At 43.6% G+C, this 25,903-nt stretch overlaps 1 protein-coding gene across 2 annotated transcripts in view; it reads left to right on the top strand.

Moving 5' to 3' along the window:
• The window catches only part of SV2C (synaptic vesicle glycoprotein 2C), a 168,174-nt gene that overhangs the window by 30,679 nt on the left and 111,592 nt on the right, over window positions 1-25,903 (top strand). For both annotated transcript variants that reach the window (XM_080682425.1, XM_080682426.1), the window contains exon 2: window positions 5,709-6,393. In XM_080682425.1, coding sequence (XP_080538551.1) covers window positions 5,814-6,393 — 580 coding nt within the window. In that variant the 5' untranslated portion in view covers window positions 5,709-5,813. The remainder of the gene's footprint in view (window positions 1-5,708; window positions 6,394-25,903) is intronic.

Here is a 25,903-nt window from a genome sequence, read left to right as displayed (position 1 = left end):
CAGATAACAATCTGCCACGTTCCTATTGATCTCTGGGATGAGCCCAGCTTTTTTTCATTTTTCTGTTTACCGAGAGAGGCGTAGCCATAAAAGACAGCTCCTCCCCTGAACTGTCTGCCCACTAGCGAAGCAGCTGGCACATTTTCTGAGATTGCTGAGTAAAGCTGGTGCACACTTGTTTTCTTGTTTCACATTTTATTTGAGTATCATTGTAGATTCACATGCAGTTGTAACAAATAATACACAGAGATCCCCTATATCTTTCACCCGGTTTTCTTCAATGGCAACGTCTACAAACATCTGATTTTACACAGCATTTTAAAATAAGTATTCATACCTGCCCTTATACAAAAATATGGAAAACCATTATTTGCTTTAATGAGACTACAAACTACAAGACCCAGTCTCTTCCATCAAGATCTGAGAATCAGCAGGCAGAGGTGGGAAACCTTTTTCTGCCAAGGGCCATTTGAGTATCTATTACATCACTAGAGGCCCGATGCATGAATTCGTGTAAGAGTAGGCCTTCACAGCCACGGCGGCTGCCTCCATCCCTCCCTCGCAGCCATGGAGGCTGCCTCCATCCCTCACAGCCACTGCGGCTGCCTCGATCCCAGGGCTGCAGCCCCCGCTTCATCCGGACCGCCGTTCGGTCTATTTGCATATTACAGTTTTATTATTATAGACTAGTAGCCCTGCGCACGAATCTGTGCGCCAGTAGGTCGCTGCTGCCCTCCTGTAGTTCCCCCCACACCCCCTTCATAGGCTGCTGCCCTGCCCCCTCCTGTAGCTCTTCGCCTCCCACTCACTTGCTGTCCTGCCCGCTCCTGTAGATCTCTGCCCCACCCACCTGCAGATCCGTGATCCGGTCGTTACCCGGTCAGCCATTACGCCTCATGGCTTAACGGACAATTAGCATATTCCTTTCTTATTATATAGGATTAGCTTCTGGGCCACACAAAATTATCAATTTAAAAATTATCCTGCTATATCTGGTCAAACAATTAACTCACCCCTAATGCCTTGGCAGGGCCAGACCAAATGATTTCATGGGCCTTCTGTGGCCTGTGGGCAGGCTGTTCCCCACCCACCCCTGACAGAGCCTGGGTTTGGGGCATGAGGAACCTCGCATCACAGAAAGAGCTTGTGCACACATTCCTTGTTTGGGGCCAGATTAAGACTTTCACAAGAAGTGTTTCTCAAAATTGAAAAGTTAAATTGTAATTTTTCTTTTTCTTTTTTCATTGCTCACATGATTAGATTAGTTAGGGGTTAGAATTATCTACTTTTCTGTCATAACTATGACATTGGAGACACCATGCCTGCTTTCTGTCTAGAGGTGGCTCCCTGACAAGGGCTTTTTGGGGGAAGGGGTGAGAACCCCTTTAAGCATGAAGTTAGAATATTTATGACTGAGAGCAAAAGCAGAAAAGCGAGTGCAGTGAGTTTATTGACTACTAGAGGCCCGGTGCATGAAATTCGTGCATGGGGGGTGTGTCCCTCAGCCCAGCCTGCACCCTCTCCAATCTGGGACCCCTCGAGGGATGTCCAACTGCCCGTTTAGGCCAGATCCCAGTAGGATCAGGCCTAAATGGGCAGTCAGACATCCCTCTCACAATCCAGGACTGCTGGCTCCCAACTGCTCGCCTGCCTGCCTTCCTGATTGCCCCTAACTGCTTCTGCCTGCCAGCCTGATCACTCCCTAACCACTCCCCTGCCAGCCTGATTGATCCCTAACTGCCCTCCCCTGCCGGCCTGGTCGCCCACAACTGCCCCCCCCCTGCAGGCCTGGTGCCCCACAACTGCCCTCCCCTGCTGACCTGGTTACCCCTAACTGCCCTCCCCTGCCAGCCTCATCACCCCTAACTGCTCTCCCCTGCTAGTCTGGTCCCCCCAGCCCAACTGCCCTCCCCTGTAGGCCTGGGTTCCCCCAATTGCCCTCCCCTGCAGGCCTGGTCCCTCCCAACTGTCCTCCCCTGCAGGCCTGGTCACCCCTTACTTCCCTGTCCTGCAGGCCTGGTCCCAGCCCCAACTGCTCTCCCCTGCAGGCCTGGTACCCCCCAACTGCTCTCCCCTGCAGGCCTCGGTTCCCCCAACTGCCCTTCCCTGAAGGCCCAGTCGCCCCCAACTTCCCTCCTCTGCCAGCCTGGTCACCCCTAACTGCCCTCCTCTGCAGGCTTGATCACCTCCAACTGCCCTCCCTTGCAGGCCTGGTCCCCCCAACTGCCCTCGCCTGCTGGCCTGATCACCCACAACTGCCCTCCCTTGCAGGCCTGGTCCCTCCCAACTGTCCTCCATGCTGGCCATCTTGTGTCCACATGGGGGCAGCCATCTTTGACCACATGGGGGCAGCCATCTTGTGTACTGGAGTGACAGTCAATTTGCATATTACTCTTTTATTAGATAGGATTGATTAGAAGAAGCGATTGCAGAAGCTTTCCTAGCAGGCACTGCCACGGTGGGGCGGGGAGATGGGGGGTGGGGGCAGTGGCTTAAGGCTGCTCGGGCCCTGCTCTCATGCTCTCACACTGGCCAGGCTTCGGATCTCATTCCGCAGTGTTTATGGTGCTCTTGTGCACAGGAAGCAGCTGCTGTGCAGTGTCTGACATGATCGTCCGTTTATGGGCAGCACAGCCGTTGGCTTCATTTATTGTGTGAAATGTTTTAATTTTGCTTCCAATTTTTAAGGTAGGAAATGTCTCTCTTCTCCAGCATTGTTCCTCATTGCTCTCCCTTCTCTTTTTCTTGTCTCCTGGAGTTCCTGAGCACCCCATCCTCACCCTCTTCTCACTGCCTTTCCTTTTTTTCTGACTCTCCTCACGGTCTTCGCATCTCTCCCGTCCTCTGCCCCTCAGCTCTCCGAAGAGAAAGAAGGAAGAGAACAGAAAAGTCCTTTAAGACACTGGGCAGCAAGCCTTGTAATCACGTTTGCTTTAATTTCATTTTGTTGTCTTCCAAAACACAGGTCTGTGCAGAGCCACACCTCTGTCTTGCCTGTTACAGGGCATTTGTAGGGATTCAGCGGTAATGAAGCACAGTCCATTTATAAACAAACATCTTTTTGTCTTTATTGTTGGGTTTGTTAGTGATGTCTGAATGAGCAGTTTAAACGTATGTTTGTAATAGCGACTTACCAATTATTTTATACTTGATACAAAAGGAAGAAGTAGAAATGGCCATTATATAAATCGATGTTTGGAATGCTGCCACAGCACAGGGCTTGGGGATTAATGACGGGGTGGCCCTAGCCGGTTTGGCTCAGTGTTGCCCTCTGACTGAGTGGTCTCAAGTTTGATTCCGGTCAAGGTCACAAACCTCGATGCAGGGGTGTATACAGGAGACAACCAATCAATGTGTCTCTCACATCAGTGTTTCTCTCTGTCTTCCCCCCCCCCCCCCACTCCCCACTCTGTCTAAAAATCAATGGGAAAAATATCCTCGGGTGAGAATTAACAGCAACAAACAAAATGGAACAGAATAACATTTTCACCATGATATTATCTACTAGAGGCCTGATGCATGAAATTTGTGCACTGGGGGGGGGGGGGGTGTCCCTTAGCCCAGCCTGCACCCTCTCCAATCTGGGACCCCTCGGGGGATATCTGACTGCCAGTTTAGGCCCGATCCCTGTGGGATCAGGCCTAAACTGGCAGTCAGACATCCCTCTCACAATCCAGGACTGCTGGCTCCCAACTGCTCGCCTGCCTGCCTGCCTGATTGCCCCTAACTGCTTCTGCCTGCCAGCCTGATCACCCCCTAACCACTCCCCCGCCAGCCTGATCAATGCCTAGCTGCCTTCCCCTGCTGGCCTGTCGCCCCCAACTGCCCTTCCCTGTAGGCCTGGTCCCCCCCAACTGCCCTCCCCTACAGGCCTGGTCCCCCCCCCCCCCCCGCCCCAGCTGCCCTCCCTCCCTTGCAGGCCCGGTCGCCCGCAACTGCCCTCTCCTGCTGGCCTGGTCACCCCTAACTGCCCTCCCCTGCTGGCCTGATCGCCCACAACTGCTCTCCCCTGCCTGCCATCTTGTGGCAGCCATCTTGTGGCCACATGGGGGCGGTCATATTGTGCAAGGGCGTGATGGTCAATTTGCATATTACCTCTTTATTATATATGATGTACAAGGGTGGGCCTGACATTGGCTCCCTTGGGCCACCAAAGGAGATAGCTCAGTGGACAAGTGTAAGATTGGTTACCATGAGGTCAGTTCAAATGTAATGAGCCAAGCCCTAGCCGGTTTGGCTCAGTGGATAGAGCATCAGCGTGGGGGTTGAAGGGTCCTGGGTTTGATTCCAGTCAAGGGCACATACCTTGGTTGTAGGCTCCTCCTCAGTCTTGGCCCTGGTCGGGGCTCATGCAGGAGGCAACCGATCAATGTGAGAAACACATTGATATTTCTCTCTGTCTTTTCCTCTCTCTTCCACTCTCTCTAAAAATCATGGAAAAATATCCTTGGGTGAGGATTAAAATAAATAAATAAATAAATAATAAATAAATAAACTACATTGTTAAAAAATATATAATGAGCCAAGACCTAGGGGGCTGTCAGTGAGAAAGAAAACCAAGTGATGGGCAGGGCAGACCACTGACCCTGGTCTCCCAGACAGCAGTCAACTAGAGTGGCAGCTGGACAAGATGAGAGGGAGGTATGTGTGTGGGAGTGGGGGCAGGGTGTCCAGAGATGAAGAAAGTAGAGACAGAGTACTTATAGGGTGAGGATGTGAAGGGACATTGCATGTGGCTTACCTGCCCCCGCTCTCTTGGGATGGTTTCTGAAAGGGCAGACCTCCCACTAAACAAGCAAATGTTCTGACTCATTGATTACCAAAGGTGTCTGCAAAAATCATTTGATGAGCTCTGCCAGTTTCCTAAGGACATGGCTGCTCTACTAGGGGAAAATACTCATTGTCCGTTTAGGGTGCCCTGTGAATCTCTGGTATGTTTATAGGAAGGAAATACAATGAAAGTAGAGGGAAAATACATTTTACAAATATATATACGACTTAATAGCACAGTATATAGGGCTGCTTGCCTGCTTTTTTTTGTGTGTGTGTGTGTGTTTGTTTTTAATGTGAGGAATTAAGGTCAGATAGGATTGTTCTCATATTCTGGTTTTGCCTTTGTAGTGTGTGTAAATGTGTGTGAGCAATATTATTTTTCTCAATCAGGATATATCTTTGTATCATTTTCAATATGTGTCGTATATAATTTTTTAAATGTTTTATTGATTTTGAGAGAGAGAGGTAGGGAGAGAAATAGAGAGATAGAAACATCAATAAGAGAGGAACATCATTGATAAGCTGCCTCCTGCATGCCCCCCACTGGAGATCAAACCAACAGCCTGGGCATGTGCCCTGACTGTGAACTAAACCAGTGACCTCTTGGTTCCTGGGTCGATGCTCAATGGCTGAGCCACACTGGTTGGGTGCTGGATATATATTTAAATGTGACAGATGTCCTATTTGCATTCTATGCAAAGTTACCCCAGGGTCAGAGTTCCTTAAAACAAAACAACAATAACAGTAAAGACCCTAAATACTCCAAGTGCAGAGAACCAGAATCCACTGTGCATGTGTACAGTGATATCAAAGAAAGGAAAGGCAAAGAATGTGTTTTAGCCTGAGGGGGCAGTGAAAAGACAGCAAGAAATAGGTGGTGAAAAAGACGTCAAAAGGAATAATGACTATCTCCTGTGGTTTTTCTCTTTTTGCAGTTCTGTTTTGAACCCAAAGTGGATGATGCTGTTGGGGCTGAGCCACTGACCAAAGTCTATAAACAATTCCCGTCTTCTCATTCATTGGCTATCAGTTGAGATACGATGGAAGACACTTACAAGGATAGGACTTCACTGGTGAAGGGTGCCAAGGACATTGCCAAAGAGGTGAAGAAACAAACAGTGAAGAAGGTGAATCAAGCAGTGGACCGGGCCCAGGATGAATACACCCAGAGGTCCTACAATCGGTTCCAGGATGAAGAAGAGGACGATGACTATTACCCGCCTGGAGAAACCTATGGTGGGGAGGCCAATGACGATGAAGGCTCCAGTGAAGCTACTGAGGGTCACGATGAAGATGATGAGATCTACGAAGGGGAGTATCAGGGCATTCCCAGTACGAACCAAGGGAAAGACAGCATCGTGTCAATGGGGCAGCCCAAGGGTGATGAGTACAAGGACCGCCAGGAGCTGGAGTCGGAGAGGAAAGCTGATGAGGAAGAACTAGCTCAGCAGTATGAGCTGATAATCCAAGAGTGTGGTCATGGCCGTTTTCAATGGACCCTTTTCTTTGTCCTGGGCATGGCCCTCATGGCGGACGGTGTGGAGGTGTTTGTTGTTGGCTTTGTGTTACCCAGCGCCGAGACGGACTTGTGCATACCAAATTCTGGATCCGGGTGGCTAGGTGAGTGCATCAGGCCAGAGGGACAAATTTTGAAAGGGGTTTATTTGTTGATCATAGTTAACGAATAGAATAAATATAATTCGTCTAGAGCACTGTATTTTTTTTCCCAACACTTTATTATGAAATATTTTAAACATACAAAGAAATCCACAGAATTGTCAATGATGCCCATATATGTGTGTGTGTGTGTGTGTGTGTGTGTGTGTATCCACCACTTAGATTCTATCGTTAACATTTACTATATTTTCTTTTTGCAATATGTTTTTATTGATTTCCAAGAGGAAGGGAGAGGGAGTGAAAGATAGGAACATCAATTAAGAGAATCACCAATCGGCTGCCTCCTACACGCCCCCCGCTGGGGCTCGAGCCTGCAACCAGGGCATTTGCCCTTGACCGGAATCGAACCTGGGACCCTTCAGTCCACAGGCCGACGATCTATCCACTGAGCCAAACCAGCTAGTGCTACTATATTTTCTTTATCACCTATCTGTCCATCCATCAACCCAACTTATATTTTCATGCATTTCAAAGAAGTTACACTATTTTAACTTATACTATTATAAATGTAACATTGGTTTATCCTCTATCAACTTCCAAAGGTAAGCTGTTATATGAAACTTTCTTGACATTTTCCTAAGTACAGAGGTTAATTCTACGAAATTCTGACAAATGTGATTGCAGATTTCCAGTTTTATGTATGTATAATACTTTGGTTAAAATACTTAGGGACCCTACTAATTTTTATTTTTCCTGTAATTTATGTGTATGTTTTCATGTTAATTTTTTCAGCTAGTCTTATTCATAGATTTTTCTCTACATGAGTTTTTCTATCTTTTTCAAAAAAGTTCATACCTTTGTGCCTAAACTGGAAAAACTTCATTTTTCTCATAGGATTTAAAAATCTATTTCAAATCATATTATTATTTCAGTGATATGTGTTAAAAATAATATGAACTTCCTATAAAAAAAACCTAGATAGCAGATTTGAATTTTGTTATACAGTTGCAATGGACTCAAGGTTCATACTGTTAAAAGCTGTAGTTAATACGTACACTTATTTCCATTGGGCAGTGAATGTAAGAAGGTAGAGAAATGTGCACACAGTGGAATATCCCCAACAACTTAAGAGTCTATTTCAAACACTTGAACATTTTGCTAAGCATGACACAGGGAACATGCTTATGTGCATATTAAATCTTTACGTGTTTCAGAGTCTGTGAAAGAGAGTAAGAATACCTATTATCTCTATTTCCAATGGACTTTTTCAACTAAAGCTTGAAAAACAAAAATATACAACTTCTTTTGTGGAAACCTTGTCATTCTATTAAGTAATGTTATAATCATGGATGCTGAGAAATTTTCTGTGTGAAAAACAATTAAAGACCGTTTCCTAACCTGCTCTGTGACAGCAAGAGGCATAGTCATGAATGAAAGGATTTATATTTTATTCCTTTCATGCTTGTTAATTTCTAGCATTGGCTTCTTTGAAAGAGGTGGGACCATGAAAGAAGACAGTGAGATGGAAGGTGTGAGAGGGGGGCATATTTTGCATGTTTTTTTTGCCAGTAGTAGACACATTTGGATGTTCAACCATCAAAATGCATAACATGGTTCAGAGGAGGATCCTTAGTCATTTGTTAAATTGATATTCCAGCATATCTGTGTCAAATCTATCACTTTATTTTTTTTCCCTTTGGAGAGGAAGTATAGCCACTGTAAGCCTGGGCATCAGCATAATTATCGAGATTTTGTTAAAGGAATATATCAGCAGAATGTTTTAAGAAGATAGAGATCCTTAGGAATACATCCACACATATATTTAGTAATTGCAGGCTTAAATTGAGAATACACAATCTTTTCATGTTATGATCCCACCTTTTATATTGGAAACATTTCAGGAAAATCTAAGCTGAGCTTGCTTTTGTGCCTTTATCTTCACACTGCCGAATGGAAGCACAGTATGGCACATGCTTCTTATTTGACTGTCCGATAGCCTACCATCCCTGAGGAGGTCACCCCCCCCCCCTGCCACCAGGCTGCATTCAGAAGTGTAGATAATGCTGTGGAACAACTGGAGCGCAGACCTTTTGATTTCTCCATGCATGTTGCCAGCTTTAGGGAATTACAGATGGGTCCCCAGGAGTGTACAGTTTCACTCAATGTTGTGAGTCCACAAAGAAGCATCTTAATGGTTTCATAGCTGTGCCTTTCAGACCTGCATTTCAATTATTTTGCCATTGTAATTATAACCAAGTCCTTTTTAGACACTCATTTAAATTATTTTGTCATTTTCATTTCATCGAATAACAGCTTTGTAATATAATTATCACACTAAGTCATAGCAATGGGATCAAAATGCAGGATGGAAAAATGCATGACCCACGTTTGGTGGCATTTTGAGGACATGGATTTGCAAAATAATTTCTCATTTGTTACTAAGCATTGTGTCATTTTCCTCAAGGCCGGCAGGAACAAAGAATAAGAACCAATTTATGCTTTCACTACTTGGGAGATGGGTCTCTTTGTGTTTGCTAGAAGATTAACTTAAAGGTAGCTAAGGTCATATCGTCTATGCATGTGTATGTGTGTATAGTCTGTTTGCATCTAAGATTGTTAATTGTGCTGGGAAAAGAGTAAATATTTAATTGTCCAATGAGCCGCTCTTTAGGGGAATAAGTGCAGTCACTTTCAGATAATCCATTCTTTATTTCTAAAGTCAATTTATTGAATACTTATATGTGCAAAGCCCAGGGTTACTACAGAGGATAATAGCACAAAAAAAAAAAAAAAAAGACAAGCTTTCTGTATCTAAGGAAGTTATGGTTAAGTATGAAGAAATCACACATGTCTGTGGATTACTAGTACAAAGAAGCAAGTGTCCATAGCTGTAAAAAAGAAAGAAAAGTGTCAATAAGGAAACTTCAGGTGGGAGACCTTGAAGAGGAAGAACCTGACTGAGGCAGTGGAGAGAAGGCATGGGTTAGAGAGCTGTTCCAGGGGCAGGGGCAGTAAGGATTAGGCAGCCAATGAGTTTGGAAAGGGGAGGAGGTGGGCGGGTAATGAACGGAAGGCAATTCATCCATCTAGGTCATGCAGAGTAGAGGTTTTAGTAGGAGGGAGAAAGATGGAAGGTTTAGTTTTAGGTTTTCCACTTTCAGATCCTTGGGGACATCTGAAGAGGAATGGCCAATGGGCTACTTCCCATTTGGGCTGAAGCATCCAATGGTTGGGAGCCATCTCATTTACGATGAACCTGCCAATGGCCTTAGCCAGGGAGATGGTGGTTTCCTGCTGAGCACTAGTTAGGGACTGCTGGTGAGGAAGATCTCATTGGGGAGACTGGTCTGGCATTTAAGAAGTTACTGACTGCTGGAAATGACTCTTAAGACGAACACAATGATCAATGGTCATAGCTAGAAAGTAGTTGTGTGTGTTTTTTGTTGTTGTTGCTTTTATTTTGCTTTTTTATCCTCACCAGAGGGTGTTTTTATTGATTTTAGAGAAAGAGGAAGGGAATGAGAGAAAGAGAGAGAGAGAGAGAGTGAAACATCAATGTGAAAGAGAATCATCAATTGGTTGCCTCCCATACATGCCCCAATCAGGGATTGACCCGCAACCTAGGTATGTTTCCTGAGTAGGAATTGAACCTGAAAACTTTTGGTGTATGGGACAATGCTCCAACCAACGGAGCCACCCGTCCAGGGCAAGGCTAGGAAGTTTTTAAAAGAAGGAGTCTGTGCATTGAGTGAAGTGACAGTATGACCTCTGACTCTGCACACCCTTCCCCTTCCCTCGTTCACATGAAAGGATTTTCTCAGGCACCACACATTCTCCTGGTTGCTATAACCTTACAGTGCTGTGCTTCACAGTGAGTACTCCGTGAGACCATATCTTAGCTCCTGTCCAAGAGTTGTTGGGGTGTGTGGCGGGGAGGTTGAGATCTAAGGCAGGAAGGATGCTGTAACCATTTTAGTCCCAAGCTGTGATCAGGCTCAGTCCCACCCCAGCTCTCACCTGTCAGAGCAGAATAAGCACCTCACTGGCTGCTCTTCCCTTGTGTTCGCCCTTCAGAGGGGCTGGTTTCTCACTCACTGGCCTGTTTCCTCCTAAGACCCACCTAGTGAAGCAGGGAACCTAATCACTATTGGTTCAAATGCTTTCTCGCTGGGGGTTACAAAGCTTTAGTAATATTTAAAACCTAAAACATTATCATGGCCAACTGTTCTCTAAATTGTAAGACCCTAAAAGTGTACACTGCACATTTCAGGATCAGCGGCTCTGTACTCCGCCCAATCCCCTGGTCCTTGACTGTCTGCCTTCGTTATCTCAGAGGGAGGTTTGGTCTCTGTGGTGGGTGTGCCCTGTGGCTCTGTTTAGCCTTTTGGCTGTCACAGTGATCCTAATTGGAATTAGAAAGTTATTGGCTTCTGGAGAATATCCTGTCCACCAACACTAGCAAAATCTTATTTGGATTCATTATTGTCAAATTGGAGAAGATGACTCAGTAATTCACCGCCATTATATTCCTGGGCCTTGCTTCCCCTGGTCTCCTACACTCTCCTGAGAGAAGAGAGGTTTCCGACATGACAATGGAGTTGAGCCAAGTAGCCTAAGATGTCTCCATCCAAGGAGTCTGCGATTCATTTTCATAGGACAGGAGTGAACAGAACTCCCTGCCACATTCCTGAAACGTGCCAATAAACAGTGTTCTGGGACTATGAGAATGTGATAGTTAATGCCTTTCTGTCCCCCAGAGGGTCACTGGGAGATTTCCCACAATACTGCTTTGAACCTGAAGGCTGCTTCTCGCTGGCTGAATCTCCGTATCCCTCTGTGCTGCTCTTCTGGGTGAGGATTCTGATCCACTGTTAGTACTGGCCTTGTGTGTCCTAAGTCAGTCTGGGATCCCCCTGAAGTCATGAGAACTGGGTGATGTGTTGTCAGTCTGGAGGATTTGTTAATTTTGGACTTTGGTTTAAATAAGGCAATCTGAATTATTAAGCATCTGATAACTGGGTCAAACCAAATACAAATAATACAGACTTGTAGGTTTGAATTCCACACATCAAGATGCAGGTGCACCCTTTATGGGAAATCTTGCCCCTCAATAGTCTCACCTAACAGGAGCTTTTTTAGGACGTCAGCTTCCTGCAGAATGCTTCAGAGTTGAGAACCGTTCGATAACTTTCAATTTGAGGAATCAGTCTCATAAATCACTAAAGTAAGTATTTCTAATCCACATATTTGCAACTGACATTCTTACCTTAAACTTAGAAATTTCTTATTGGCCTTTAATATTGTAAGAGAGGAGTGAAAGAGGTCCTTAGATATAGTTCTTACCTTCAATTTAATTTTAACTATTTTTTAAGTGTACGATTGACAGACTTTAATTACCGCTATCTCTTTCCAAATTTTTCATCACTGCGAACAGTAACTCCCTATTTCCTTTCCCCGCAGCCCCTGGTAATTCTAATCTATTTTCTGTCACTATGAATTTGCCTATTCTAGGTAATTCATGTAAGTGGAATCAGATAGTCTTTTGTGCTTTTGTGTCTGGCTTATTTCACCCAGCAAAATTCATCCATGTTGTAGCATGTATCAAATTTTATGTTATATAAATGTTACCACAATACAAAAAGAAAAGAAACAATTAGAAGGAAGTCCTTTTGGAGATGGGTGGGTGCTCCTAGCTGCCTTCATATTCAGATGATGGATGGAGTTCGCCTGCCTCCTGTGTTTGAGGAGATGGTGGTGTGTCCTGTGCAGTTGAAAATGTAATAACAGGGAGGGGCTCGAAGTTGCTGGATTGCTGGTCAGGAACAGAGGTGAAGGTCCCTAGGAAGGTTATAAATGATATTCTGATTTTAAACAATGGGAAGGGGCTTTTATAAAGTATGTGAGAATGTTTTCCTTACCCACCCATATACAGTAACATGCATTACAAGGGAGCTTTTGGTGCCATGTTTTGAGGAAAGGTTTGCTTTCCAAAAAGTAAATCCTTTATCAACAGCTGCAGGATGTGCCTTTGGTTTTTTTCCTCCTGAAATGGGAACCGACTTCTTTAGGCTGGTCTTTCTCCTACACAGGGGGCGGGGGGTGGGGGGGAATCACAGTCCCCGACTATATTTACAGCTACACATCCCAGAATGGACCCCGATGTGCGGGGCACAGTGTGACCGTGATATTTTCTCAGTGCCGAGCCATGCTGGTAAAATTATCATCTGACTCCAGGTTTATTTCTTCTTCCTATCTACGTGAAAGTAAATGGCTTTTCTGAGAGTAGCTTAGTTTTCGCCGTAGGATCTAGTTAAATCAGAAGTATTAAAAGTATTACTGTGTGAAAAGAACTGACTGAAAACGGAAAGAGTTAACCGACCTGCTCACAGGAAGGAAGGCCTACGGTGGGAATCAGTTCAGCTGTAAGTAAGCACATCCCCGCAAACGGAGGCGGGTTATATATGTGAGAGGTGGCTGGCTTCTGAGTGTCCTTTGTTTATATAATTACCCACTTATTTTTCAAATTAATAGATTTCAGATGTGTTTGTAGAATGCCACCTTTCAACTTTAGTAGTTCTCACACAGAAAGGGGACTCATCCATCCATGCATTCCAATTCTTACCAAGTTGGTGCAGGACACTCTTCTCTGTTTTGTGACAAATAAAAAGATCAACCAGACATGAGACGCTTGTTGTCAAAACGGTGTGGAAAGTAGAGGATTGAGGTTAATTCTGTTTGAGGGAGGTATGGATTTAAAAAGCCTTCAGGAGACTGTGGTGGTTGAGCCAGGCTTTGCATTGTGGGTAGAATTTGTAGAGAGAATAGACTGAGCCAAAGCACAAAGGCATGAAAACCTTGGATTGAGTATTGTGACTGCATTGGGGTTCAGGTCTGTTCAAGTGAAACATACATGGTGGGGAGCAATTGGAAAGAAGGGCAGGCACCTCCCTGCTCAGGGAGAGCTTTAAATGAGCTTATTCTGAAGCAGGTGGGGAGCCTTTGATGTGTAAGCAGAGAAGTGATGTGGTGAGAACACTCCATTGAGAGACTGCTGTGCTCGGAATGGATTGGAGAGGAGCAAGCTGGCCAGAAGTTAAGGTTCATTTGCATTTGAATGATCTAGCCTGTGGGTGGCGAGAGCTGATGGCAGAGGGACTAGAAAGGAAAGAATCTTGGACCTTCACTATGGATTAGCTATGGGAGCAGGGAAGAGGAAGCTATATGGCACTGAGGCTTCACGCCTAAGTGTTGTATTGGGTGGCAGTGCCTTAAGTAGAAATTGGAATTCTGGGATTGGTCGGAAGGAGGGAAGAGCGGTGCATGGGAGGAAGATGAGTTTAGTTACAACAGACTGTTCAAGTAAGCACAAGAGCTGGATGTCTTATTCACAGGCTACCCTTGGTACGTAGCACAGAGCCTGGGTGGTCAGTGGTGTACAGTGAATTTTTGTTGAGTTTGAGGTGGCAACCAGGATGCTCAGGAGAAATGGTCCAGGAGGGCATTTGGAAGTGGGTTCTGTGGCTTGATGGGGAAACTCACCCTAGCAATGGACATTGGAGAGATCTTCGAATAGAGATGCAGAGCCCACAGGAGAGGATGTGGGTTGAGAGGGAGAACACAGGAAGAGAAGGGGGCTAATGCAGATCTTTAGTGACTGTTTTAAGGGGTAAGTAGAGAAAAGTCATAAAATAAGTGATTGGAAAGATAAGAAAAGTCTCAGCTGCCTGGAGGCCAAGAGCAGGCCTTCAGGACAGAGGAGGTGGCCATAACTGAGGAGTGCCTCAGGGGGCATGGCCGAGAAAAGGAAGTTGGCCATGGCAAGGAAGACTGCTCCAGAGAGTGGAAAGGTAAGCGTCAGATTAACTGCCAAATTAAGTTTTAATGTATATTTTTAAAGGGGAGGAAATAAATCAGTGTTGAAAAACAGGTTATAGGGTAGTAAGATATATTTATCTGGGATAATACACCTGATAACTTAATTATACCATAGACTGGAGCAGCTGAAAAAAATACTAACCATCTCTTCAAGGGGAAAATTGCAGATTTGTAGCCATTACTTCTGCGTCATTGTGTGCCAATAATCACATCCGGAACATATCTGAGAGATAAATTGGCAAACCAGGAGCAGATTGGGTTAGCTGCTCCTATCTCATTTTATTTATTTTTCCAAATTGAAAACAGTGTTATTTACTGGTGCCTCTGGATTTAACAATAAAATAAACTTTGTTGAAATTGCTCACGTTTAAGCATACAAATAGCAATGATAAATAGTACAGAACTGCCCAGGGCAGCTGAGGTGAGGGGAAAAGGCAGCTCCCAGCTGGCCACTCCCTGGGGGTGAGCTGACTCAATCAGAGGGTCCTCTGTGACCACGCACTACAACTTTGTCCCCTAGCGTTCTGCTAGATCAGTAAAAAGGTTCCTGTACTCCCCCCGCCACGCCCCATACTGGGCACACTAAATTTTGTTGTTGTTGTTAATCCTCACCAGAGGATATTTTTTCTCATTGATTTTTAGAGAGGATGGAAGGGAGAAGGGAGGGAGAGAAACAGAGAGGGAGAGAGAACAAAATATTTATGTGAGAGACTCAATGATTTGCTGCCTCCTGCATGTGCCCTGACCAGGCCAGAGATGGAACCTGCAACCCAGGTACATGCCCTTGACTGGGAATTGAACCTGGGATCCTCCGGTGCACAGGCCGATGCTCTAACCACCGAGCAATGCCAACCAGGGTTGAGCATACTACATTTATAATGTAGGGACCCAAGCATGTGATGGTGGCTCCCGCAGACTCCTGCTGTACATCGCACGGTGTGTGGGATCCCAGGTCATGTTTTCTTGGAGTCACAACGCAATGCATTGTATGTATACACACATTTTAACAACCCATTCATCTGTCAATTGACATTTAGGTTGTTTCCATGTCTTTGATATTGTGAATAATCCTGCAGTGAACATGGGAGTGCAGCTATATCTTAAAGATACTGATTTTAATTCTTTGGGATATATACCCAGAAGTGGGGTTGCTGGATCATAGGGTGGTTCTATTTTTAATTTTTTAAGGAAGTTTCTCACAAAGTTAGAAATGGAATTCTAAGTCCATAAATAAACATATACCTACGGTTAACTGATTTCAGCGAGGGTGCCAAGATCATCCAATGTGGAAAGAATAGTCTTTTCAACAAATGGTGCAGGGACGACTGGATAGTTGCATGCAAAGGGATGAAGTTTGACCCTTTCCTCACACCGTATACAAAGATGAACTCAAACTAGATCAAAGACAAATGTAAGAGGTAAAACTAGAATTCTGAAGAAAACGAAACCCTTATGATCTTTGATTTGACACAGGATTCTTAGCTATGACACCAAAACACAAGAAACAAAAGAAAAATATAAATTAGATGGTATCAAAATTAAAAATGTTTGTGCTTCAAAGCACACCATCACAAAAGTGGAAAGACAACCCATAGAATAGAAGAAAATATTTTCAAAACATATATCTGATAAGGGACTTGTATCCATCATCATATGAAGAACTCTAAAAAGACGAAAAACTGAATTAAAAAATGGCCAAAAAGACTTAAATAGACATTTCTTCTCAGAAGTTTTTCAAATCCCATTGACATGGTGATGGGCGGAGGTATTGTCAGATAATGATATTCTTGTCCTACTATACCTTCTCCCCTCCCCGCCCCTCGAAATATTCCATGAATGCTTCTAAAGAAATGGCTATATATTTTAATATTGTTCTTATTTTTGTAGTGTGATGTTAGAAAGACTGTAACTGACTTTAACTGACTTTAATGGTTTAGTAATTGTCATTTAATACCACAGGACACTAAATGCTGTAAGGAGCCCATAACAGACAAGAACTTATTTCTGTAGGGGCTTTGGGCTGGGAATCAGAGCCCAGGGTTTCTTCAGAGTCGGGTGGCTGATTAGCTTTGTCCAGACTCATCTGTAGAATGCAAAGATAGTACCAGAAGTTTCCCAACTTATCAGTGCCAGCTCTCTGTGATGCCGAGATTCTATGAAAGATGAGTTATCTCCATGTTTCTTAAGCAGAAGGAAGTTGGTTATTAAAAAAGAGCACTGCATACATATCACATGCCATCCTATCTAACAATGTTACAGTAGTATTTCTGGAGAGGCAGCTGGCTTGCATGGATTGAGCCCTGGAAAGTTTCCGGGGACATGAGGTATGACTTGCTTGGTCCTGTCTTTTCACTGTGGATGCCTGTGTTCCCTCCACCTCTCCACCAGCCTGTAGTCCTGAGAGCAGTGTTGCTCACACTGGTCCCAGGAGGTATTCAAATCTTTACTGTAGGACTTCTATAATGTGCAAAAGTGAGATAATCAAGATAATATTTTCAAAGTGATTTGACTGTGAACCCCTTTGCTTCGTAGAGCATGTGTTCATACTTTACCAAGCAGGTATTAATACTTTCTGAACTAGGAATCCAGTTCAGGGGTTGTTGGTTCAATTCCCAGTCAGGGCACATGCATGGGATGTGGGCTCAGTACCCGATGAGGGGTGTGCAGGAGGTGGGTGATTGTTGTTGTGCTCTCCCATGGATGTTTCTCTCTTCTCCCTTCCTCTCAATCTAAAAAATCAATAAGCTGTAAAAAAGAAATCCAACCTCCTCCTTTCTTCAAGTGAGAACAATTAAAATTTTTAAAAATACCATTTTAAAAAAATTGATTTCAGAGAGGAAGGGAGAGGGAGAGAGAGATAGAAACATCAATGATGAGAGAGAATCATTAGGTGGCTGCCTCCTGCACACCTTCTATTCCTCCTACGGGGGATCGAGCCCACAACCCAGGCATATGACCTGAACGGGAATCGAACCATGACCTCCTGGTTCATAGGTTGAAGATCAACCACTGAGACACACTGGTCTGGCAGAACAATAAATTTTTAAGGTATCATGTTTTCTTTTAAATATTCTAATCTTTTTAAGAATTATTATGAGTTATTTTACTGGCTTCTAATTCTTTTCAGGAACTCTTGGATTGTTAGAGAATTACCCTGTTCCCTTTCTAGATACTCTCAAGACCATTTCCATATAATAGTCATGTACATTAGGGACCATTGTTCATATCAGGAAGAAATTTATAATCTGCACGTAGAATAAGAACTATATGGTGGAAAACAGTTGCCAAAGGAAAAGCCAGCAGATTTGAGTGATGTGACACATCTAATTTGAACATCATCTCTAGTTTATGTGCCTCTGTTTGAGTTCTGCCAGCTGAAGACATACCACAGGTCAAATCAGGTGACTTATCCAGTTTTGTTTTATTTTCCTTTTTAATACCAAGTCATTTTCAACTTGACACTAAGTTCCATATAATTTCATTAAGAATGTCATGCAAATGAGTTACTGTTTTGGCATTCTGCTTGTGGTTTTTTTGTTCTTTCTTGGGATGCACTGTTGCTGGGATGGTACTCACTGGGGATATACAGTATATAGTTTAAGACTTGCAAGTAGTTGCAAAAATAGTACAAAGAGCTCCTATTTACCCTTCCCTCAGCTTCCCCCAATAATAATATTTTTCAAAACCTTAGTATATTGTCAAACCAGGAAATTGACATTGGTATAATACTGTTAATTCAAATATAGACCATAATTAAATTTCATCAGGTTTTTTTTGCATTCACTCTTTTAGAGGGTGGGTGTAGTTCTAAGAAATTTTATCACACATATCAATTTATATCACCTCACCACAGTCATGGCCCAGAATCACCGTTCCATCACCATAAAGAAACTCCCTCATGCTTCCTAACTCCAACCCTAACCCCTGGCAACCACTGACCTGTTCTCTATCTCCTTAATTTTGCCATTTTGAGAATTTTATAGAAATGGAATCCTATAGTATGTAGCCTTTTGCAATTGGCTTCCCCTTCCCGGATTCAGCATAATGCCCTTGACATCCATCAGTGATTGTGTGTATTAATCATTTGTTCCTATTTATTGCTGAGCAGTATCTATTGAGCGTGGGGTTTTTGGTTTTGTTTTGTTAGGTTAAGATCAAAGTAAAAAAGATCTAGCCAGTAGCTGAGTAGATTTAGGAACTGGGAGCAAATAAGGTGAGGCCAAGGGCGGGGCGTGGGCGGGGCGTGGGGAGGAGGAGAGAGACAGCAGGACAGACTGGGGTAGAAAGCGAGGACAGAATCAAGATCCAGAGTGAGAGGCACAAGGCCTTGCTGCCAAGCCCAGCCCAGGAAAGTGATAGCTGCACCGGAGGCTTAAACTCACATCTAGATTGGGGTGTGGCCAGAAAGAAAGAGTCGTGTGTGTGTGTGTGTGTGTGTGTGTGTGTGTGTGTGTGTGTATGTGTGGGAGGGGGTTGGTGGATGGGGTGGGCGACATAAATACCTAATGTCTCCTCCACGTGTCCCTGACTAACCCCAGGGCCTCAAGCCCGCTATTTCCCAGTCTACTGCTATTGTCTCAGCCCTGTGGTATCTTGTGATAATATCATGCCCAGAATAGAAATGAAGATAAGGTGTAAGGGTTCAATACTCTCATGGGTAAGAGTTTTAGGCATGTTTTTTTCAAAGTGAAGGAAATTCCTATCAGTTGACCCAGCACATCATGACACAGCAGCATTCCACATCCCTGCATTGTGGGCTCAGGTGATTTGGCTCCAATTCCAAAGCTTTTTAAAGGCAGGGGAGAGGAAAGAAGTAGAAACTGGGCTTCTTGATCCCAAGTTTATAATTAGAATCAACAACCCCCTACTTGATCTGTTAAATATCTTTGCTTAGCCCAGATTCAGCTGTAAAATGGTAGAAGAAATGGGACTCGAAACAAATTAAAATAAAAGGCACCTCTGTAGAAGTCACCCTTGGATATTATGGTCAATAAATCCTGCAAGTATCTATGAGCTAATAGACAGCCGCACCAATACATGCTGCCTCAGCAAATGTTTCATTGAGTTATTTTCCCCACACCTTCAGGTTTGGGAATGCAGCAGTGTGTGGGCCTGCATGTATGCTCCTTCTATAGAACGACAGAAGTTAGTTGGATGACATCGGTGAACAACAGAGCCCTTGTTTCGGCACCCACAAACTCCCGTCTCTTCTGCACCACAGGCCCACATTTTCTGCAGCAGAGCTCTTTTCCCATTTCAGTAGAATCCAGCGTTCAAGGTCAAGTTTGCCAGTGTAAAGGGCTCTTCTAAGATGGGATGCTTGGGCATGGGATTCCATGAAACAGAAGGTCCCCTCTCTACTTGATACACCATGCAGAATTAGAACACTGAAAGAGAACACTTTGTCAAGTATATGTTATCTAACTACTATGCTGTACACCTAAAACTAATACAAAATAATATTGAAAAATAAAATTTATAAAAAGAATACTGAAAGGAAGTCCCCACTATTAGTATAAGAAAATTCTGCATAATTATATAGTGACCCTCTTCTGCAGAATTAAGGCATTTTCACATTTGATCATGCTACTGAATTACATTCTAATAAGTGTGCATTGTAAACTCCAGAGAGCAAAGGTTCCCATCAGATTTTCTCATAAAACATAAAACAATCTATCTTTTCTGAAAATATGTGGGCTCCAGGAGTTTTAGTAGCTCCTCAGTGATGTTCCAGGGATGCTCCAGTGGCCAATTTAACCCTGAAAAGAAACCCCCTGCTCTGCTCCTTTGCTACACTCTAACACTGCCCTATAAACACCATTGCTTGCTTAATTCTTCTGGTGTGACATTAATCTCGAGGAAGTAATTTGGTACTAACATAGCTGTAGTAAGTAAGCCTCCCTCTATTTTTCACCATTAATTAATGAACTGTTATTTAAAGTATTGCTGACTTAACTGGGTTCTTGTGTCAGGCAGTTCTCCTAACTGGTCAAAACAGAAAAAACATAACAAAATAAGAGCATAAAATACATTTTACTGGACGAAGTAGATGAAGAATGAACAATTGTCCCATCAAACCCCTTGGGGGAGAATTCTGAATGTATGTTAAGAATGGATTAATCCAGGAAAATTGGGTAGTTAGTTGATGAACTTCAGCTAGTGATTCCATTTAGAAGCATGCTGGTCCCCAGAATCACTGTGGCAATATGATGACTGTCATTCCAATTTGCTGGTGTGACAAGATTAGCTCAGATCTCTGTGACTAGGGCACTATACTAAGCATCTAAATTTGACATAACATTCAGAGGAAACTTCTTAGTTGTGGCTAGACACTGTGGCAGGGTGGTGAAAAACTAGGAATTGGGGGTATTACAGAGGCTTAAGTTGATGTATTTTATCTCAGGCTTGTCAGTTAGAATTTTGTTCCTGAAAGTGAGAGAGCTACTGGATCAAAGAAGATAGAACAGAAGTGGTAAGTCCTTCAGTAGCACCAGAGGACTACATCAACTACATCAAACCATTACCCGATTAGCAAAGGTTTGGGTAAATCCTGTGTCAACTGCAGGTTGGTGATAATAATTAATGTTTTAAGCTGGTTCCTTTACGCGGAACCAATTAACGAAGCTGCCAGGCCCTACTGATGCTGCTTGGAAACCAGTCCCAACAACAATAGCATATGAATTTTCCTATGAAACCATGCTGGTGGAAAAGTGGTATTGATTTGTGGAGAAATATTGTGGCTTGTAGGAAAGAAGTAGTTTTCCAAAAGGTCAGAGATGCTTCTGTAGGGCTGGGTGGCAGCTGTTAGAATCTCACATTTTTCGAGAGAAGCTAGCGGGAGAGAGAGAGGGGGTAGGTAGGGAGGTGTGGGGGCAGGAGATGTACACGAGAAAACACTTGAAAGAGAAAAACAATCCAAATGAAGAGATAATTTCCCACTCCAACCACACTGACCTCATTTTGAAGTCTCTGAATTTTCCATTTTGTTCTACTCAGAGTTCTTCCTTACTGGCAAAATGAGGGGGAGTCTTTGGCTCCCCCTAGAGGCTAGGGTTTGCCAACAACAGTTAATGAACGTAAAACAAATTGTCTTTTCTTCTCACTCTTTGTTATAAAACAAAAGGAAATTTGACCATGACTAGATTTTACTCACATGGTCCAGGGATGACGTGCATAATTCAATTAAAAAGAGAATTTACTCTTTAAAGTAGGAGAATATATGTATACAGTATATTATATAGTTCTAATAAGAAAAATTGACAATAGAATTGTGAATGTTTACACATTAGTGACAATTATAATTGTTGAATTGCAGAAAACAAATTTGGTCTAAAAAGGGTTAAATAGTACTAAGTTTTCCCTGTATTCCAGATAACTTCCTATGTGAGACTTGATTTGCTGATGGGATTCTCTTAACCCTAATCCTGAGTGTGCTTAACTTTAGGAAAATTACTTATATTGGTCTTTTAAATTGCTAAACAATTTAGACAGATCTAGACACCTACATACAACTCATTAATTCTAAAAGCTGAAATAGGAACTTTTGAAATGAAAACTAACCATACAACCTGGAAGTTTAATGAGTCAGATTCTCTTTGGGAAAGTCAGCATGTGGGCCACTGAGAGAGACAGGGTTGAAGTCCTATATAATAAAAGCCTAATATGCTAAGTGTCCGACCGTTCATTCGACCGTTTGAACAGTCGCTATGATGCACACTGACCACCAGGGGGCAGAGGCTCCGACTGGTAGGTTAGCTTGCTGCTGGGGTCCAGCCTATGGGGACTGGGTAAGATGGGCCAGACACACCCTAGAGCCCTCCCATGGTCCCTCCCCAGCCCCTATCGTGCACCAGTGGCATCCCTCAGCCTGGCCTGCGGGGATCGGGCCGAAACCAGCTCTCCAACATCCCCCGAGGGGTTCTGGATTGTGAGAGGGTACAGGTCAGGCCAAGGGACCCAACCAGTGCACGAATCTGTGCACTAGGCTTCTATCTGTAATAAAGGCAATAGTCAACCCTGTCAGATTTGTCCCATGGCACCCCTGCATCTCTGTCAGCATCTCTCCATTGGGATGGGGCAAGTTGCAGGTGGTAGGTGGGCGGGTGGTGGTGTGAATGAGAACTGAATGTGGCACAAAGCCCTCTGATCCCTCCATGTGAAACTGCTCTGCTTATCTGCACACACAGCTGTGTGGCTTCAGCCTGGCCCCAAGGAGCAGTTTGTTATTTGTGACAACCCTGTAGGCATCTGCTCTCTTTCCCCCACCCCCCTTCCGCCAGCGGTGAGTCAAAGTTCAGTACATTTAGTGTAATTTGTGCTGTGAGATTTAAATGATCACTGATTTACCCCATTGTGGAGACCCAAGATGGGAAAATGGGAGGTTCCTGGAGGATCTCAGCTCGGGGGAGGGCAGTTGTGCAGAGAAAACCATGATAGTGAATCTGTTCACCAGTTTTCAAGAAGAGCTGCGATTCTGCTTCGTCTGCCTCCAAGCTTTATTAATCAGCCACATTGCGTTTGGCATGCTCCAGAGCACATGGAATTTACATCCTCATGCTCTTCCCCGTAGGAGCTAATGAATACATTCCATTGGGGAGAATATGCTCTATCTACATATTTCTTCTCCTTGCAGTCATGATCAAGTCTCCCATCTTAAAACCAATCACCCACCACCACCTCTACCCATAAAACAACCCCTGCTTCAATCCTGGCCCCATTTACTTAATTCCTCTCCTCCCACTATGTTTAAAACCCACCAATTAAAGCAAAACAAAAACAGAAAAAGACTTGCAGTGGTCCCCCACTCACTGTTTAGTTTATGACTGGAATTAAGGGGGAGTGAGGCTTAGGAGATTTGCTTATTATGTTCTTTTTTTGAAATGATAGTAGAAGAAATATTAACAATTAAACCATGTTGATCTGCCTTAAAACTGAAAGTGAAGAAATATATGTGATTCTTAATACTGTGTTTCTTATAGTCTGGGTATCCCAATGAATGAAATGTTTTTAATGATGTCTTAAGGAATATACTTTTCCAGATATGTCTTATTGTGTAACAAACCACTTAGTGATTTTAAACAATACCCATTTCATATCTCGCATTTTGTGGGTGGGAAATTTGGACAGGGTTTGGCTGGGTGATCCTCCTTTATGGTGCCATCGGAGGTCACTCCGTGGTGTCTAGCTGATAGATAGGCTGTTCTGGAAGGTAGGAGATGGCTGACACTTCGGCAGGGATTGCGGAAAGGCTGGGCTTGGCTGGGAATATTGAGGATGGAGCCTACCTGTGAACCTGCCAACATGGCATTCTCAGGGTAGTCAGAATTCTCAGGTGGTGGCTTAAGGAAGGACCTAAGAACAAGTGTTCTAGTGGGCGAGATGAAGCTGCATGGCCTTTTCTAGCCCAGTCTTGGAAGTCACCTGGCATCTCTTCTGTCATACTCTATTGGTCAGGCAGTTACCCAGAAAGAAGGAGAGGAAACATAGGCCCACTTCTGGATGTGGGGGAGGAGTGTCATGTAGAACAGTCATCATTCATGCATGCAGGAGACATCGCTAATTCCTTACTCATTTTATGAGCCATGGTTTAGGAAACTTCTTTCCTTAGCCTCTTTTCAGAATGCAGTATTTCCAAAATATTAGTGTTTTATACTAGTGGCTCTCAGTCTTTTAGGTTTTAAAGTCCAATGTTTTTTTTTTTAATGAGGAGGATTGACAGAGGGAAGCCAACTTTTTATTTTACTAAGGAGCTTCATTTAAAAATAATAATTTCAATGACCCACACTATTCTTTATATCACCATAATTTCATAAAACAAAAGGCATGTTCACATCAAGAAATAGGAAGGACATATCCTTAGAATAAAGGACCTTCCTTCAAGTTGAATATTTTTATGAAAAAGGCATATTATTTTCCTTGTGTGTGTGTGTTTTTTTTTTTTTCATTTCACTATACGCTGGTGGAAACTTTCTTATGGAGCTTATTCTGAAGATGTACGTTTGGGAATCACTCTTCTAGCCCAAAGGTCTGAAGTATGCCACTTATTGGACTTTAGGGGGACACTCAAGATTTTGTGGTAAAATTTTCAGATTTCTATTAGTTGCATAGTTATATGTGAGAGGGACTAAGGTTTGAGTTAAACCTATTATGTCAATTCAAATTAAATTAGCTAGGTTTTACTGATTACTTAAAACTAGAGGCCCGGTGCATGAAAATTCATGCACTGGAAGGGGGGGGGTCCCTCAGCCTGGCCTGCCCCCTCTCACAGTCCAGGAGTAGGAGGTGACCTGGCAATCAGGGGAAGGTGATGCCCCATCACACCTCTGCTGCTGCCATTGCCGGCAGCACAAGCCTCAGCCGGCCCTGGTTACCTGAGCCTCAGGCTGTGGGGCTGAGGGGACTGGGGGACTCCGGAGGCAGGTGCGTGGAGCAGCTGGGCCAGCCTAGGGGCGGGCCCGGCCTTGCTGCACCTGCTGCCCTGGCAGGGCTGAGAGACCAGGCGCCAACATCTTGTGGCTGTGGGCGCCACCATCTTTGAGGGTGTGGCAGTCAATTAGCATATTCCCTCCTTATTGGCTGTGGGTGCCACCATCTTTGTGATGGCGTGAGGGTCAATTAGAATATTCCCTCCTTATTAGATAGGATATGCCTATAATATAGCCTATTATTCTATTATATAGAATAATATAGTCTCATGGAATTTCCTAGTAAGATGTCATAAAACATAGTTCCTATAGGGGTCAAATTACCAATTGGTTGTAGATATAAGACTGACAAATAATACAAGTCAGAATGTGGGTGAGAATATGTAGAAGGTACCCATGAAAACTAGAGCAGTCTAGGGTGTTGTTACAAAGAATGTGAAAGTGAAATTCAAGTGGATGAAAGGTTAGAGAAAGATGCTTCTGGAAAGGTTATCTGGATAAGGGTTCAAAGATAAGAATGGCTATAGTATGTTTAAGGAACATCCAGAGATTTTGGGGTGGGCTGAATTTTAACATCCTTTGCTTTGGGTGTTTGGAGGAGAAAACAAAATGGATTCAACATTTTTGGTTTTGTTTTTGAGCTGTAATAGAACAATTGATTGAAATTCCTACTTGTTTCTTATTCTCAAAGCGATTCCTTTTCCTTCCTAATGTGAGAAGCAGATGGCTAACTGCTCATGCTAGACACAAATCAATTATAATCATAACAAAAGTAATCAGCCACTAAATAACAGCTTCAGTACTGTGGGCCAACACCTGAATATTGGGCAACCGCTGAAACACCTACGTGTCCTCTGACAGTTTAGGATTGAGGAGCCCTTGTGTGATGTTTCATCACTAATGACAACATAAATCTCGGGTCAGGAAGTGCCCCCCTGAATTCACCTCAGCTTCCTGGGCAGCAGTGGATTAGGACCAACGTCCATTAGCCCAAGGCTGAGCTCCATCTTTACTCACTCATGCTCTGGCTGGCAGCTTAGGTATCTGCCTACTTAGGGAGACAGAGGGTCTATTAGAGCAGCAGAAATGGATGACCAGTTTTCCCTTTAGACATTTACTGGAACCTGTTATAATCGAATCTGTTTTTTATTGTGGTATTTGCCACCTAAACTTTAAAAACACAACAGCAACAACAAAAAACATACACATAGTTT

Source organism: Plecotus auritus (genome assembly GCF_963455305.1).
Source record: "Plecotus auritus genome assembly, chromosome: 7".
NCBI lineage: Eukaryota > Metazoa > Chordata > Mammalia > Chiroptera > Vespertilionidae > Plecotus > Plecotus auritus.
The sequence above is the reverse complement of the archived record's forward strand: the minus strand, read 5'-3'. Positions and strand labels throughout refer to the sequence as shown.